Here is an 18,614-nt window from a genome sequence, read left to right on the forward strand (position 1 = left end):
CAAAGCTAATAAACGTCAGGTATTAAATGTCAAATCAATAATGTCAAATTTTGTCTTCGAGCGTCAGATGCTCGACTTTGTTGAAGCTAGCAAATGTTTTAGATGTGGGTTTATTTGGCCTATTTTCTACTAACATGACCAAAATGATGGAGACAGTAGCCGCCAGTGGGAGGTGACAGTATTTAATCTACGACCTTTTATTCTATTAGTGTTTGATTGCATCCAAGTTTGAGCAGAGTGGATTCAGAAATAAACATTAAAATGTAACTCTCATCTTCCCCTCGTTTGCCTTATAATTAATTCTATGGACTATTCCTTAAGTACGTACATAGACGTCGGTATTACTAAGATTGGGGATGATGTTGATTGGATATACATCAGCCAGGCTTGCTCCTTTAGAGCTTACTGTGTCTCATTTCACTCTCATCCTCTCATGAGTCCTCCTGATCTCCGGAGGCGTTGCGGCGGGTTGTAGCTAGTCGGCGCTGTCCTCTCCTCTTTCAGTCTCCACGGTGCAGCTACGCCTCTCGTCTGTGTCGGCAGCGGCAGCAGTGTAGTAGTAATCCGCCTGCCGCGCACCGAGCTCGCATTTTGTGTCACGGTGCCACCGGGAGAGGGGTGACAGACTGCTGCGCGTCAGGGGACACCAGTCACCATCCGCACGGTTCAAGCGACACCCCGCCGCGGGCAATGACATTATCAGACTGAAGTGGGAATACACGAGAAAACGCAAAAATGACGGTGGACTTTGAAGAATGTATAAAAGATTCACCCCGATTCAGGTAAGGCTGCTCCTCGTCGGCACACCACAGCGGTGCGCAAAAAATGGCACACCTTCTTTTACGCATGATTTTTTTTAGACCGGGACTGAACGTTCCGCGCATGCAGAATGTGTGGCGGCATCAACAGGGTAAATGATACGAGATGCGGTGTTTAATATCTGATTCGCTCATGTGTTCAACAGCAGGATGGCGTTTTTCTTTTCTTTTTTTTGCATTTTTGATTCAATCTTCAATCATCATTCCTTGGATTTTTTTTAATGTCATATTTGGTTGGTGATTCTAACTTATTTGTGATACATTTGCAGGAAGGCATTTGTGTCTCCTATGTCTGAATTTTGAATCTGGGTTGTGACGTTAGCTCAGTGCATATGAGAGGAGGGACACTCATTGCCACGCAGGGTCCATTTTGCTTGAGTGTAAAAATTCTGAGTGATTTTTCAGTCCTGGTGTCATGCGTTCAATCAGCCCCTGATAAAAAAAAAAAAAAGGCAGGAGCAATCCTTTAACGTGGCCTGACAACAAGTGAGAGTATAAGAAGATCCTCCTGTGAGTGTGAGTGAGTGTTGCAGCATGGCATACAGGTTGGGTGCAGCCTTTTCATTTGCTTATAGAGGCGGTGCTGCAGTCACCCAGTGTGGATCTGTAGTAGACTGGAGAGGAGATGCCCTTGCAGCAGCAGCAGCAGCAGCAGCAGCAGCAGCAGCAGCAGCAGCTTTGGCCTGGCTGGCAAAGAGGCAGCAGGGAGAGGAGTACACCCTCTCTCTGCAGGGACCAAGCTCATATCCTGGGCACAGATCCAGCTGTTTGGCCCCTTGCCTGCCCAGTGGAGGGTTGTAGCCATACTCAGTCCACGTGCTGATCTGGCTGCACTCCTGCGCCGGCCATTGGGAAACTCGCAGAGGAGATTCTAACAGCATGTAGGCCAGGGATGCCCTGATATAATTACGCCAAGGCGATGGGCTGGGAGTCACACTTATTCAGAGTTTTACTGAGAAGGAGCAGGATGTTAGTTTATTCTGTTTGTACACAAGTATTTTGTCCCGTATCTCTCTGTATTTCTGTCTCCTCTGCTGTTTCTCCACATCACCGTCTGTTGCCTGTTTGTTCTCTTTTCTCTGTGTTTGTCATTTTGTTGTTTCCCTCTCCCTCTTCCTCTCTCTCCGACACAACTTATCTTGTTGGTTGAACACTGGGCGACTAACAGATAGTTTGTGATTTGAGCGAGCAAGCAGACAGTGGAGGGAAAGGAAGAGACTGAGGAAGACAGACGTTCAGTGTGCTGCTTCAGTCCCACCTCAGTGATGGATGGCCGGGACAGAAGGTCACAGGAAGAGGCAGAGAAGCAACACGCATTCACATGTTTCCCCTTTTTTATGCCTGGTTCACTTTCCCATGGTCGTATGAAGATTGCTATTTGGAAAATTCCATCACTGACAGAGGAAGCTGATGTTTCCTTGAAATTACATGCAGTTGGGAAAAAGTAACATTGCATAATACCCGGAGCGTGATGACAGTGACAAAAACATGTAATTATAATGATGGTTGGTGCATCTTTTATGCACATAAAGCTGAGTCGCTTTCAATTTGTAAAACTGCCCTCAAAACAATGAATGTTCATTATTTTGCAACCATTTTCAAAGTTTAACAGCCACATAGTTTGCCGTGTATAAACCAACTGCATCAGCTCTATTATCAGTGTTGTAAAGACAGTCATCGCAGGACTTTCCATCATATTGGGGTGACTGGTGTCCCAGTTTTCTTTCTCTTCCTTGTTGTGTCATTCTGGAGAAACAGAAGACAGCCGGTTCTGTCTGTCTTCCCACACACGGTGATAAAACAGCTCACACACACCCTATCACTTCAAGTCTTAACTTGTACCAGTCCTGCATGCGTGTACGCATGATTGGATGAATTTCTAAGGTATGCACGAGTATCTGTAACACTCATCTTTTTGTTCGGTCTCCTCCTCAATCATACTGTACGCTGAACTCTTTGTTTCTTCTCTTCCCTGCCTTTTGTTCAGCAGTCACCTGCTGCGTTTATTCACTCTAAACCAAACCTGAGATGAAGCCTGTGCACCTGCCATACAGTAGTTACTGGGACTGAATGGTTGTCATCTGAGTCCATGGAGGCATTTTGCTCTGGGTCAGTGTTTGGCTGGTCTACGCTGACAGTTCATAGACGTTATCACGCTTGTGGTTTCATTTTGATAGCAGAACAGAACTGTGGTCGGACAAGTTTTCAACAAGGTCATTCTTATAAACTGAAACCAACTGATTTGAACATGATGTTTCAATAAGCAGTGGCTGGCGTAGAGCACTGCACACACACACACACACACACACACACACACACACACACACACACACACACACACACACACACACACACACACACACACTGCTGTGATTGTGTAACACATTACCATTTAACCGTTTTAAATGACCTTATAGATTCAGACTGAGCGGTTCTAAAGGGAAGTATTATACAATCCTTTACAGCCTTAATTTAGCCTTTTCATTGACTGTATTATTATGATGCAAGTATTAATATACATATGTGGGTGTGAGCTGTTGCCTAGCAACAACTGCTGTAAGTGAGACAAACGAGCGGTCGGAGAAAAGAGGACAGGAAATGTAAGAATGGAAGAGGAGAGTGGGTGCTATGCAGAGACACCATCATCACTTTGAATTTCCCAAACAGAGATGAGTTTCACTGTGACTAAAGCAGGTTTTGTCCCAAGGTTACCTGTCGACTGTTTGCGGCTCCGCAGGCAGTCTGAGACGCTTGTTTTCTGTCCACTCAACTACTTTCTGTTTTCATACACGAGCAGTAAAATAATTAGCAGGGTGATTGATTTATAAGATTAAAGTGTAGTTGTTGTAAATAACTGTGGTTTTTGGTGGAGCTGGTGAGGTGCCAGACTCCCGTGTGGTAACCTTTGCTTTGTGATGCTATCTTAGCTTACTGCAGGCGTGTCTGCACTGCATTAATCCATTTGTGTCATGTGTGAACTCAAAACAAGATGAAAATGCTGGGTAATCAGTGAGTGTACAGCAGGGAGGTTACAGATCTGGAGAAAACAGCCGCACCTGTCTGCCTCTCTGTGTCATTTGTCTCCATCTCTTTATCCCAACTACAGACAGTAAACGGCATCGGGCTGTCCAGACAGGTTGAGTGAATTAGTCAACGAGACTCAGAAAGTGACAGGAGGACACGGATATGCAGAGTGGACACAGAGCTGCCATTATGCAAATGTGTTATTGTGATGTTATTATATTATATGATGATGTGTTATTGACACAGACAAACTGGAATCTTGTTGAAGATGTTGAGGAAGCGAGTCAGTGAATGTGACTGAACACACCATGAATAAAACTTTAATACATTACCTCCTCAGTGATCATCGCCGCCAGGGTCACATCAGACATCAGGTTTTCATCGGCAGTGCTGGTTGTTTAACAATGAAGACTCCCATGATCCCACGCTGCTTCACGGCATCATAAAACTACTTGTTTTTTTCTTTTCATTGTTTTGATTGACAGACCCATGCAAAAAATACTCAGCCAAACCAAAAGCAGTGGCCACAAAGCTTCTTATCAGTAATCACCAGCAGAGATGAATTTCCCAACTTTGGAAATCACACGTATGTTTAAGTATACGTTCATCTCAGCAGCATCGTCGGCGGTTCAGAAGTTTCTTTTTGTCGGTAACTTCTTGTGTTCTTGGGCTCTTTTTCTCACCTGTTATCTGCTGCATTTTCTTGCTCCTTGTCAGGTGAGGTTACGTGCGGATTGGAGGTCACAACCTGTTTGTGAGCGTCAGCTTTTAAACCCCACATTCTGTGGGAAAGATTAACAAGCTACATATGTCTTATTATGTTGACTGTAGCTAAGTGATGATTTTTCATTGCCTTCCTCAGCACCTTTATGAATATGAGATGTTACTGCCTGTGCTGCTTTTGCAGTCCCAGTAGGCTATGTTAAGTCCCATTATAATTAAGTTAATGCAACCTGTAGCCTTGAAGAACTTAAATTAAAAATAAATAAATAAATAAATCCTATGGAAAAGAGAGGCAGTTTGCATTATAGTATATTCTTCGATAAAGGGAAGTGTTAAGTTTCTTTAAGTCATTAGTGAACCGGATTGGAAAAAGATTTTAAAGCGCTATGTAAAAAGAGGCTTTTGGCCCCTCTTGCATGTAATTTCATACATTATTTTAAAAGCGTTTATAGGCCGATTAAAGTGCTTTTTGATGCTCTAGGTATTTGTCTGGTGCCCTGGTTTCTCTTCACTAGTTGCATTTTTATTCCTTACCTGCGTCATCATCACCTATAATTCCCCTTTTACACAGGCCATCATTTTTCTTATCTGAGATAATGAATTCTTACTGGTCAGCAGCCTGTGAAATATGTAAATATGCACCACGCTGCTTCCTCTAGCAGGAGGAAGGAAAGCAGCACCGCTGATGCCAAGGGTGATCAGTCGCTTCGGCAACTACCTCTCCCTCTGCCTGGGTCAAGGATGCGGGGAGAGACGCGTATTCGTCACGTTCGACACAGAGACACTCACAGCTGTTAGCGGTGCGTGCCAGCAGAGAGAGCCCGTTTGTGTGACAGAATAAATGGAACAGTGCATGTTGACCTTGAAACAGTGCAGATGATTTTACAGTAGAAAATAAAATGCATTAAAGCGCTGAATAAGATAACCTGTTGCCAGAGTGGGCTGACAGTGATGTACTGCGTGTTTGCTAATGCAGTGATGCCTGGAAAGTGTCCCAGACCGAAGCTGTGGAAGTATGAAGTGCCAGCTTTCAGCAATACACCCAATGTCCTTGTCTGCTTGTCTTTCACTTATTTTGGAGAAAACCTCTTCCAGAGCCCAGTGACCCTCTGAACTTGACCAGAAATAGATCCTCTCTGCAGCATCAAGTCTTTGGCAAAACGTTTAGAAAGATTCCAGACCACTCACATTAAGTTGCTAATGTCAAGACACTCATTCCCAACCACTCTCGCTAATGCATCCACGTACGCAGGAGATGTGCTCTGACAGAAAATAAAATGGCGTGCTGGCCTAGAATCCCTATCCTCTTACCCTCCATATATGGAGGTTCCCCATCCAGTTTAAAGCTTTTATCAGTCCTGTTCTTTGTTATGCTAAAGACGACTTGAACAAAATTGCACTGCTTGAGAACTCTGTCTTTTTCGCTAAACCGCTCAGTCCCAGAACTTCCATCAGTGTTTACTGGCAAACACCAGAAAACAGCAAGCAAATCTCTTGCATTTGGCCCTCATCTTGAGGGATTTTCCACTCAGAGCAATAGGTTTTCCATTGAAGCTATAGGAAGGTCAAACAATTTATTCATGCTTGACTTAGTCCCACACATGGGAGGATGTATTTATGTCTGTTTCATATCTATGGTGGCTCTAATGCATCAGCAGAAGTTTGTGGTCAGAGTCTTTTAATCTGGATAAAACTGCAAATGTAAAGAATTATTATTTCACTTTAAGCTATATTCATTTTGCCATTGTGACATGCATAAGCAGTGTATGTGGTGTGAAATACCGAATATAACTGAACACATCAGACAGTGTGGTCTTTATTTTTTTTAGCACTCTGAAAATAGATTTTGAATATTAAAAATCGATATATCATTTGAAATCGACTACTGAAAATTTCAGTTCTATAAATTTCAACATCAAATATTCAGTACTTAGTAATTCACATGGCACATGCAGTAGTTTTAATTACCTGCTAATAACTCAGTCTTATTATTGGCTAACAGCTCTGAAAGGTTAGACAGTGATATGGCAGATGGGTTTTAACAAACTCCTAATGATGTTGGTGATGAGACCAGTTACGGTCTTCCTCCCCCCTGAGGGAAGCAACCATTTAACCACCAATTGACCTTTTAAACCCTTGTAACCTGTGTCACACAAAGACAATGCAGAGCATCGAGGCTCATAAAAACATCTGACATCCTCCCCATCAGTTCCCATAAATATTTTAGTTCACTGTGCGTGTGTAAAGGTAGAGGCCTCGGTGGAACGCTCCAATTGTGAACTGCAGGAAACACGTCTCTCATGTCAATAGCATGAAAAATTGTGGTTACTTCAAAGTAGCTGTGGCGGTGGAGATGTGGTGATGGTGGGCAGGAGGACAGGTTGATGCCAGATTTGGTTCCACTGGCACTCAAGCATCTGTGGGTTGTCTGCTGTTCTAATGTAAAACTTTGTGGTGCTCTTTCTCTGATCATTCACAGTTGAAAGACAGTGGACCAGCTGAACAAAGAGGGCAGCTCCACCCTTGTTGGTTTTGCAAGCATGTGTGTGTTGAATTGATGCCCCTCGATGATAAAACGACCACGCTACTTCAGTAAATTAGAGCCATATGACCCAAAGTGGTTCAAATGAGAAAAGATTTTTTAAAAAAATGGCTGGACTCAGTAGCTGTTTAAAAATCTGGAAAAAAAATTCAGGAAGCTTGCAAGCCGCATATTTGCCCACACAGCATCTTGCGCGCTTTCTGTTTGCTTGCAAACGTTGTGCAGTGCAAGGATTGCGATTGCTTCTCTGCTTACAAATGTGGAGCATGAGATTAAGTGTTTACCAGTAAACAGGATCTGATGGCTTAATCCAGACTGATCATTCATACAGAAGCCCAATTCTCATGTCCGAGGAATAATCATAACCCTCGTGTAGACTTAAGAGGAACATCTCCGCGCTCTGCCTGAATGTTAAGCATTGCGTCAGAGCAGGTGTGTCACCGCGGTGCTCCTGTCACTGATGATTGACCGAATTATGTCTAACGCACATCAAGGAGGCTTAACAGGGATTTCTCTTTCATCAGAAACCATCCACCCACTTCTAATTTTCAACAACTGCGCCTTTAAAAAAAATCTAGGCTATTTTTGTTACCAGTGCTGCTATTGTTCCTTGTTTTTGGAGGTTGGAGATGATACACTCAGTAAATTTAAATAGAAATTGTCAGGAAATTATGGAACAGTATTTTACAGCACAGTTTCCACAGTGTTTTTCAGACTTTAGAAAATGCTAAATTTATGTTTTGGAGCCTTTTTTAAACTTTCACTGTATATGCCAGTGATGCTCCGTCAGACTGATTTTACTCTTAAATTCATGTGTGCCGGCCAAATCTTTAGCAAGTGGTGACGGTTATGATGGAGTAATTGGAGCCTATATGTGGTTTTTCACCGTCCTTATCTGGTCTGCACTTCTGTTACACGTGCATGCATATATGTGTGTGCCTGCCGGCCAGCATGAAGGCTGATCATATTTTCATCCTCCTGCCTCGGCCTGCTTGTCAGGCATACAGTAGTTCGACATGTTCATGAGAGCATCAGTCCAGCACGTGCACACTTCCACTGAATCCACGGTGCAGCAGATTTTCTGCTGCTCTGCTGCACGTGTTGCCGGGGGACTTAGTGTGGGCCCTATATATGAAATAGGATTATCAGTAACCACACACTCTGATTAAATCAACTGGATAGCCTACACACCCTATTATAGCTCACACACTATCAGCCTCTTATCCTGAGAACCTCAATACAGTTCCCCTTCCCATTCAGCAGTAGTGTGTAGGATAAAGTAGAGTTGGCACAGTCTCTGTCTGATTGCAGTTCAAAGGACTGGCCAGCATTCAGTCTGTTGCACAGAGGATTTCTGTGCTTATTGGGAATATTCATAATTTGTCAGCTCAGGTGCCATTCGCCATGGCTTAACGGTTTTATCCATGACATCAATCTGACCTTCAACCCATCTAGCCCATGGAGCAAGTGATGCCTCACAGGATGATTCTTGAACCTCAGTGCAGTTTAACATTTGCTCTAGTTTTTCAAGATTAAAATGGAAGGCAGCAAGTGTGTTTCTCTTGGATTTGATATGTACAAATGTGCATTTAAGGCTTTGATGCTGACAACTGACCTGCTTGCAGATTGCAACAGCTAGCTACAGCTGGTTAAGCTAAACAGCACCAACTCTATCGGATGGTTGAACACTGTCCAATGGAACCATTTTAATTTAAAAGCCATCTAAAAGGCTCTTAAATATGGACATTACGACTATACGTACATGATATATAGGTAAAAGAATGTGCCAGGAGAAAGTCAGCATTGTGACCAGTTGGTCCATGTATGAAACATGGTATTGTGTGGTAGAGATAGCCACTGTAATACAGACAGTATCGTAAATAAAAAATGTAATCATTACATAAATAGATAAATAAAGAGCAAGACAGAGCCTCTAATGTTAGTACTCGGCTAGCATGTTGGCTCCCACGCAGTGTATTGGTTGGAAAACATGTGACTGTCCTGTGTTGTCAACGCTGCTTCAGGATTCATGCCTCACATTGCTCGCCAGTCATTCTAGCTCAGATCAGGCACATCAGATGATGTCAAAGGATTGTTGGCATTATTTTGAGAAGGCTGCATATGAAACAGTGGAAAACAACTCTACTGCGGGCTCAGTTAGGTTTGTATGTAGTGGTCCTAACTTTAGCCATCGAGGCTCAGAACAAATTGGACTCCTGTCAGGGGTTACATGAGTGAAAAATGTGGCACAAATTGAACCTTCTCACAGCTCTCACTGCCATCTTTCATCCCCGCTGAGATCAGGATTTGACGGGGAGTTTGTTAAAATCCTGCCAAGGCCTGTTGAAACTCGAATCAGAACTATTAAGTCAATTGCCTGCATCTTGTTCCTGGCCTGCTTTCTTCATCTTGGCACTAAACAGTATTTTCTCAGTGAGAAACGTTTGTCTATGCTCAGGTCTCCTGCCCAGTTTAAACACTTCTTTTGTCTTCACTAAACTGCAGATTTGAAGCCTTTTCCGGCTCCCAAATCCTGTTTGTTGTTTATGCTTGCTATGGCAGTTATATGTTTTGTCCCAGTGACTGACTGACAAACGCTCACACGCTGACCTTTGGTTTAGACGCTCAGACTTTAAGGACTCAAAGTGGAAGCCACGTCTGAACCATGAACCCCAAAACTTGCCGTGGAGAGTTACCTCCCCAGGAAGTCGTTAAACCTCACTGAGGGAAACAAACAGGACCAGCCGGCGTGTAATATGTGGAATGTGGCCAGACTTCAGAGCTAGCAGCGACACATTTAGGCATGAATTGATAAACCCTCTCAAGACATCAGTACATATGCATAACGCTGTTAAACATATAGCAGCATGTGTGTGTTTGCACATACCGTACACACATTAAAGAGAGGTATGCAGCATGGTAGGTATGGTACTACAGTGTGACATAGCCATTTACATGGTCCTGTTCTGCAGGGTGAAAGGGTCAATCAGCCAGTGGTGTCTCACACAGCAGAGTCCAAACTGCTTGATGCATAAAAAACAGGTCTCCAAACAGTTTGGCCTTTGTCTGCAGGAACAGAACTTTCAACTTCATGGTGGCTTTTTGTTTGTTTGGGATTTTTCATACACAATTTTGCAATTCTTTAAACAGCAGGGTCGAAGGATCAGTAAATAATTTCTCATTCTGCAGCATTTCTTGGTCAGGCTGGACCATTCCAAACTAAACTAAATATCAACTGCAGCCCTCAATGTTTACGTCCTGTGACTCATGTCAAAACTTAGAAATGTATCGGGACAAGCCAGTTCCACAGGACTGTCTATCCATCAGACACACACACGTGCGTGCACACACTCGCACACACACATTCCTCAGTTGTTTGTCTGTTTATCAGGCAGGATCATAGTTGGTCAAAGAAATCCCTTCCTCTGACGTTGGTATGACTAACAGTTGAGCTCCTTTAAAAAGAGACACTTAGCCACAAGTGGATGTTTGTCATCCGCACACAATATGGGAATTATGTGGTGTCGCCAGGCCCTGCTCACCTTCAAAAACGACTCCACTGGTTTCACCAACTGGCAGAGAAAAGACAGGAGAAGATAAAGAGTGAGATGTCTTTTGTCAACATCTGTCATCCCCCTCACGCTTACCCTCACTTATTCTCTCTTTCACTGCGGCAGTTGCCGTCGCTCTTGGCATCTATCCTACAGGTGTTCTGTCCTGTTCTCACCCTCTTACCTTCACCTCCTACTCCTCCTCATCCTCCTCCTCCTCTCTCTCTTCCTCTTCCGCCCATTATTGGTAATGCGGTTGTGGGATGGATATGAATCAATGTCAGGACTGCAGCTAGGAGGTGGATTGGGTTTCACTAGATTACCTGAGTCTGTCTGTCTGTCTGTTTTCTGACTAGATGTCGTTAGAAGGATGCAGGAAGAGAAATTGGTTTGGCTGAAGGGATGATATAATGGCTGACAGGATAGGGGATATAATTGATGGACAGACAGAGAGAAGGAGCATAGAGACCGACGGGTGGATTGATTGGATGGATTGACTCAGAGGAGGGTGTAGACTGAGGACAGAGCGAGGAAGGAGTAACAGTCTCCATCATTACTGTAGCGCGTTGTTGTCATGGTAACCTGCCTGACATTTCGGGCATTAATACACTGAATGCGTCATGAGTCATATAGTGGACTGGATAGAAATCCTGGCAGCAGAGCATGAATGAAAACGCACACATCGCTGATAAACATCTCAGAAAACAGCCACAAAAGAAAGAGGACAGAGTGCAATAGAGGAAGAGGACAGCTGTCCTGTCAAATGGCAGCCGCTGCTCGGACACAGCTTCCCTGAGGTGACAAATGAAATAGTCATGCGGTTCACTCTGGCTCATTGCCATCCCATGCAAACTAGGAGGAGAGATGGTGTGTGTGTGTGTGTGTGTGTGTGTGTGTGTGTGTGTGTGTGTGTGTGTGTGTGTGTGTGTGTGTGTGTGTGTGTGTGTGTGTGTGTGTGCATGTGTGTGTTGACGCTAGCTCTCTCACATCTGGGATCCAGTTGAGCAGCTGGTTCAGATTTGGCCTAACTTTCTCTGCCTTTGTTTTATTTCTGCTCTCTCTGCTTTGTGCACTGTAGTTTCCCTTTAAGTCCTATTATTATTCTCAGCGAGTTGTTTCTTCTTCCTGTTTACTCTTGTACCTTCTGCTTCCCTCTCAGTCTCTTTTTCAGTCCCTCCACCCACGTTCCTGTCGCCAAGGGCGGTATGTGACGCTGTGTGGAGGAAGCTAAACAGGTCTGCCGCAGAATTTTGGACCACTGTCTTTAACTTCCGGCGTGTTTCGCAAACATCCATTTGTTTGAGCTTTTTTTTTTTTTTTTAATAATTGTTTTACCTTCCTAATCTTAAGCTTCAGTATATATATGAGGATATATATGAGGGATTGTTCCATCACAGGTTGTTGACACAGGCTCACTGCGTGTTTGGCAGCCCACCAGCCCCGATCCTCACTGAATCCAAACACCCCTGCAGTGCTGAAACCACAAGTGTGATTGACAAGCCAATCTCCTGTAAAGACATGGGGAGAGACAGAAACTCTGATTGCTCTCTTAAAACCTGATGGGTTCCCTCTTCGCATTCCTCGTCCTTACATTATTCAGCCTGCATCCTTCCTCAGATCTCTGTGGAATCCCTTGTAACCAAATGAAAACATTCCCATCTGCCATGTCAGCAGTCCCGCACTTTCTTGGGATCCATCATTCCCGCCCCCACAAAGTCGCACACACACATGCACTCGTTCACATGGGGTGTGCTTCCTTCCATTTGTTGGATGGATTGCCCGTTGCATACAAGTGGAAAAATCAGAACAGCTGAAGCCAAAGTCACCGGTCTATCATGGACGATATGTCTTGCAGCAGGAAGGAAGGACGACCATGCTCAATATACTATTGCTTTGGTATGGGGCTTGTGGGAATTACACACAATTCCACACAATTCCACAGTGTGTGTGTCCACTGTGTGTGTGCATATGTTACTGTGTAGTAGGCAGATGAAGCTCTCCGAGCAGGGTGGCTCTGTAAGAGAGACTTTGGCCGGAGAGGGAGATTAAGGCTGAACTGTGTGTGAAACAAGCATAACTAAAGGTTTCACAGTGAATGCATCCTGCGGTTTACTTTGGACATGAGAGCAATGAAACACTTTAGAACACCTCAGAACAAGGCTCCATTTTCACACATTTTGTTTCCACACTTGTGAAACTATTTGCATCAAATAGTCGAGGGAGTGTAGTCAGTTTAAACTTTGTGACTACAAAAATGGTGCAAAATTGTAACAGCTGTCTTTGTGCACTTTACGAACTTTTTGGTGAAGTTTGAATTGAGGCCGGCAGTATATGCACACCTTTTTCATGTTGCTTTATTTCCCCCTTGTAGTTAAAAGTAGAACAGAATGGAGAAGAGCAGCTGACACTACAATCATTTGAGCGTGAACAGATGGTGAACAGGGATGACAGGCTTGATATGATATGAAAATGATATTGAAATGATTGGCAAGAATTGGTCAACTGCAGGTCTATGAAATAAGATGCATGCTCATCTTCCATGCATTCATTTTATTGTTGTCTGTAGGTTTTTAGATGTATTTGAAATGTCTTGCATAACAATAATGCCTCTGTTTGCAAAAACTTTTCCTGAAATGGAATTGATTGTCAGGTTTCTTCCTGGAAAGGACTACGCGATACACTGATGATACAGTCCATGCAATTCCATGCAGAGCTTTTGATTGAGTGCACAGCAGGTCTACTGAACACTGAAAATCATAACATTGGTTCATCTATTAGTTTTCCAGCTAAGATTTTTGCAGCAAATCCCCTTAAAATTGAACAACTCTCATAAACTCAGTGCAACTAAGTAAACTCAACTCTGACCCCACATTAACACTTCACATTATTCTTTTCAGGAAGAAAGTTAGACGCTTATTAGCAAATGACGATACCTTTTCACATTGATTCATTATTTTATGAAATGATTCCAATGCCTTTTTAATAAGCTATGCCATGTCACGATGTGTATACTGTACACACACACACATACACTTGTATGCACACATGTTCCAGACCCTGGCTCTCTCTCTGGCTTGCTTTGTTTCTCTAGCTGTCTCGGTGTGTGGGGGTCTTGCGTAAGACCACCCCTTGTGTTAATGTAAACCTGTCTCTTCATTCTGTCTCGGCCCCTGAACCTTCCCTCCACTTTCCACCCAGCCTCTCTTCTCTTCTGTCGCGCCGATACCACACATCCGTGTAGTCATTAGTTAATACACAGTTAAATTACATTTTGTAACATGTTTGCTTGCCACTGGGATTGACACTGGGGTTCTCTATACGATAGGTTGGTACTGAGAAAGGCTGTACCGAGTGAATGAATCACCAAATGAGGCCAACAGAAACTGGACATTCACTGTTATAAGACATAAAGGAATTCGTAGTACGGTCCCAGTGTTCATTAGATGTATAAATGTTATCCCAAACTAAATTTGTCTGGTCTGTGAGCTCGGCATCCTGTGATTCCCAGATGGCATACGTGGCCTCCTCAGCGGATTCCATTTCCTTTCTTACATCACGCACACACACTCGGAGATAAGGGAGCGATTGTGTACGTGTGTGTGCGTGTGACTGAGAGATTTATTGAGCAACCATTCATGGAAAGCATTCAGGTCTGTGTGACTTTTAGAAATGTGCTGATGGGCCATTTAGGATTTTTAGATTAAAGTGTGTGTGTGTTTATTTTGCTGACAAAATCAGTGGATCCTTTTGTGTGTGTGCTCATAGTAATTTAGGCATTGTGTCGTGTTCTTGGTGTTTTGACATTTGGAAGTGTTAGCTGTGATCAAACTGTGACTCCCTCAATCCTGAGTATGCAAATGTCAGAACAGCCTGATTCTTCACGAGATAGCTTCACACTTCAATTCGGTTGACTGTCGTGATTGAATACTGCAACATTACAGCCAAACAATTCAATTTAATTCAGTCCAGTTTTTATTTATATAGCGCCAAATCACGCCTCAGCACACTTTCCACATAGAGCTGGCACAGAACATACTCTTAACTTTGTGTAGTATATATAGCATAGTATATACATGATATATTTATATATGGGATATTTGTTCATGTTGGTAACAGATAGCATATGTCTGTAATACAGCACTATGGATGTAATAATAAAGGAAGTATGGCGAATAGTAGTAGCAGTTGCAGTGGATGTCAGGCAGGAGATATTTCACAATCCAGGTTCAACCACTATCCATGGGAACCCACGAGATGAGAAAGTATAAAGACCCTGGAGAAGAAGTAAAGTTAGTAACATACCTTGGTAGGACATGAAAGTGTGCAGGTGGAGAGGGAGAGAAGAACAGAGGAGCTCGGTGTATCATTGCATGTCCCCCGACAGTCTAATCCTACAGCAGCATAACTGAACAGTGATGTATGTTTTTGCATGCATGCACCCACAACTTCCAGTTTCAGTATGGCAAAGCTGATTTAATATGAGCTCACCTTTGCCATGAATAAACTATCCATTCGTGCATTTTCTAAACCCCAGCATCCCATTATACTTACAGAGGGCTGGACAGGTCGGCCGTCTGTCACAGTGCTAACACACAGATACACAGACACATTTTCTGTCCCGCGTATACAAAGCTAACCCCAGAAAACCCAAACCAGACCTCAGGCTACTTTGTGGCCAAGATCTTATCAAGCTGAGTGAGATGTATGTGATCAGGAGCTTACTTAATGCCAGCCAGATTGTGCCTCTTCCTGACTTTTTGGCACTGATCTCATGGAGTGTTCTTGGATAAAACTGTAAATTGATGGTTGTTTCCTCTTTGGCACATCTGACTGCAGTGTCAGCAGGAGGGTTATTCCTCTGTTGTTTGGTCAGTGCTGCCAGATAAAACAGGAGGGAAGCAGGCTTCTTTCTTCTGGTGCACAGCTGGATCAAAGCAGCATCTCCTCTCTCTCACATGCACACACTGAGCCATAAATAGGCACCTCAACCCAGAACATATATCTTTAGCTCTGCTACTGTAGGTTAGTGTGGGAAGAGGGATGTAATCAAATATTAATACATGCTGTCGCACTACTTCACCTGTTTCTAAACTAAGCCATGACCTATTCGGTGTGACAAACATAAACATCTTGCTTGGAGGGCTTCCTGGATGATGTTTGCGTCCCATAAGAGAAAAAGGGCAGTTCACATTCCCATTGATCACACGCCATGGGATTGAATCTGGAAATATTTCCTGTCACAAGTAAAAATGTCACTTCTCAGCAGCACCAAGCGTGAGTCAACAATGAGTATTTAAGATCCCATTGTCAAAGTTAACTGATTGACGTCCCCTTGAATCCAACATACAGTATTTCATTGTCATTTTAGCTCTCATCTTGTGACAGATTTAAAACATTTATCTTGTGACTGTCCTGGCGTACGTCACATCTTGCCATGACATAAAAACAAGTAAAAAACAATACTTATGTTTCATTTAGGGGTAATAGATATGAAACACAATCTGGATGCAATTATGTAGAGAGATGATAGACATTAATAAACTTACTTCCCAGCCCTACAAGACAGCTTTTTCTAGGCAGCCTCTAAACGACATTAAAACAGACCTCTGTCTCAGCGTGTCAGATGTCCTGCAGTAACCACATGGGATCAGATTTCTGACGTTGACAATCAGCCAGGTGTGTGTTTGTGTGTGCATGCGCTTAAGTCTGACATCTTAAAACGGTATATACTCAGTATACATGTTTGCAGTGACTTATGCATATGTGTGTGTGCGTGTGTGTGTTTCAGGGCTGAGACAAAAGGCAGGCCTTATCTGTGCCAGACATTCTTGAAGAAAGAAGTCATCCTCTGTCCCGAGTTAATAAGAACAGTGGCTCCTTGTGCAAAGCCTGAAGAATTCAGATTAAGCTTACCTGCAAACCTGTAACCTTTATCAGACCTTTAATATCTGTATTATCTTCTCTGCAGTCAGATATCACCGTTTTACAAACCAGTTGGGAACAAGTGGTGGTGACTCAAATGTTCTTGTGACAGGTGTATAAAGTAGAGTCTCTGCTTCCTCTTTATGTGGTAACACAAGTTTTAACAGGTGCTTTGCAGAGGTGGCTGGAATCCAAATTCTGCAGTATTTTAATCATTGCTAATCAAGTTTGAAGCTGACTGCTTCTGCTGTTGTTTTCAAAGAAGACTCCCTCACGCTGTCGTCTTAATGTAGTATGTCAAAATAAAAAAGCCTGGTTTGATGGAAGGAAAGAGCTGAAATATCCTGAAGGATAACATGCACTTTCATTCTGATTTTAGTTTCTCTCTCTGGCTTTCAGCTCTGGCTGTGTGGGGGTTGTGATACATAGCTGGGTTAGTCATTGGCATCACAGCATCATAATATCTCTTGAGGTCTTGCAGCGTGGAGTCATCGGTGTATGGTGAAGACATCAAGTGTGTTCTACACTATAAAATCGTGCTTTGAGAAGGATTTTGCAGCAGAAAGCAGCATCATTTTTCCATGTTCCTGTGAACGATAGTGCTCATAAATGAGAGAGCTGATTCCTCCGATGTGAAGAGGCAGCAGGGCAAATACATTCAAGACACAGTACCTTCAGTTCATGGCTCATCTATTGCTGCAGCCAAAGAAATGCTGTTTGACTGTAGACTGATGCTGATCCCTTGTAAGCCGTCTGCCCAGCTGAACTGTTTATTTTCTGTGTGAACAATGGCCAATGGGGAGCTTCTGTATCCACTACATATAGCTTCTTGTGTCTCTCTAACTAAAAGTCTTGCTGAGACATCTTTGCCTGCATTCATTCCCTCCCAGACTAACACACTGATGTGGTGTAAATATTTAGCTGTGGCCTTAACACAAGACCCCGAGACAGTATACAAGTCTGTGCTGTCTGTCCTGTTTTCCTGACTCTAGAGGGGATAATGGCTTGTTTCCTTTCACTCTTTCGCAGCCACTATCTGTCTGGACATTATATTGTCTTCCAGTGTGACTCCATCTCTGCACTCCACCGTTCCTTACAATCAGCCGGCAGTCGATGGGATGGACGCAAAGAGGACAGAAGCAAATGAGTCCTGGGAACAAAGTGCTTATACGCCACAGGGGGTCTTCTTCCTCCCCTGCGTTTCTCATGCAGGCTGCGTATGTGTGCGTGTCGGCTGCTGCTTATGCCCCACTGGGAGGTCAGCCGAGGTTAAAGAGGTTGGAGTTTGGGATGAGCTCGCAGTCCCAATTTCGTGCTGTCCTTTTTGGCTGCCTGCTGCTTTCAGTCTGTGGTGGGAGTTTCGCTGAGCCGTGTTTAGGTTGGGTCATGCCATACTTGCTTGGAAAAAGACCTCCTTTAATACACAGGCGGCGTTGCTGTAATGGCAAGTGATCTTGAAGTTCCTGTGCGTGATCAGAGTCGTAGATGCACCGTCTGTCCTTCTCTCTGTCTTCCAACTGTTTCTTTAACCCCCTAATTTGAGAAGATGAGGCCCGTGATTTGCACTCTGTGGGGAGTGAGTCTGTGAGTGCACATTCCTCAGAGTGTGAGTGGCGCATGATCAAACATGCCCTCGAGCCCTAGATGGTTCAACACCAAAACTCCACCCAGGCCACAGCTCTCCACCCCTGGAATATAGGGCACAAGGCAGTGTGGGTCCAACATGTGCTGCCTTTTGTCAGATTTTAAGCTTGTTAAGATATTTGTTTCAGTATGACAGGTAGAGCTTACCTGGATGACATGTTGGAGGTTTGAAGTGCCATCATCAATTTGTGGTTGCATCTTTTCATCCATTCCTTCTTTTGCAGTGTTTGAAATGATCTGCCAACATCAAAGGAGTGAATAATGGCCAAGTCTACATTGTGGGTTACTTTTTAGTGACCTCCAAACAGAGCCATGACATGAGAGATCAGTGCTGTTGCCTCCTGCTGTGAGGATGCAGCGAAATGAGGCACAACATGAAGAACATTAAGA

At 43.6% G+C, this 18,614-nt stretch overlaps 1 protein-coding gene across 5 annotated transcripts in view; it reads left to right on the plus strand.

Annotated features, from left to right (window-relative positions):
• Window positions 1-532: 532 nt before the first annotated feature.
• LOC139329176 (arf-GAP with coiled-coil, ANK repeat and PH domain-containing protein 3-like) overlaps window positions 533-18,614 on the plus strand; it is a 54,845-nt gene continuing 36,763 nt past the window's right edge. For all 5 annotated transcript variants that reach the window (XM_070959355.1, XM_070959357.1, XM_070959358.1 and 2 more), the window contains exon 1: window positions 533-782. In XM_070959355.1, coding sequence (XP_070815456.1) covers window positions 736-782 — 47 coding nt within the window. In that variant the 5' untranslated portion in view covers window positions 533-735. The remainder of the gene's footprint in view (window positions 783-18,614) is intronic.

The sequence above is a fragment of the Chaetodon trifascialis genome, chromosome 3, assembly GCF_039877785.1.
Source record: "Chaetodon trifascialis isolate fChaTrf1 chromosome 3, fChaTrf1.hap1, whole genome shotgun sequence".
In the NCBI taxonomy this organism is placed as follows: Eukaryota; Metazoa; Chordata; class Actinopteri; order Chaetodontiformes; family Chaetodontidae; genus Chaetodon; species Chaetodon trifascialis.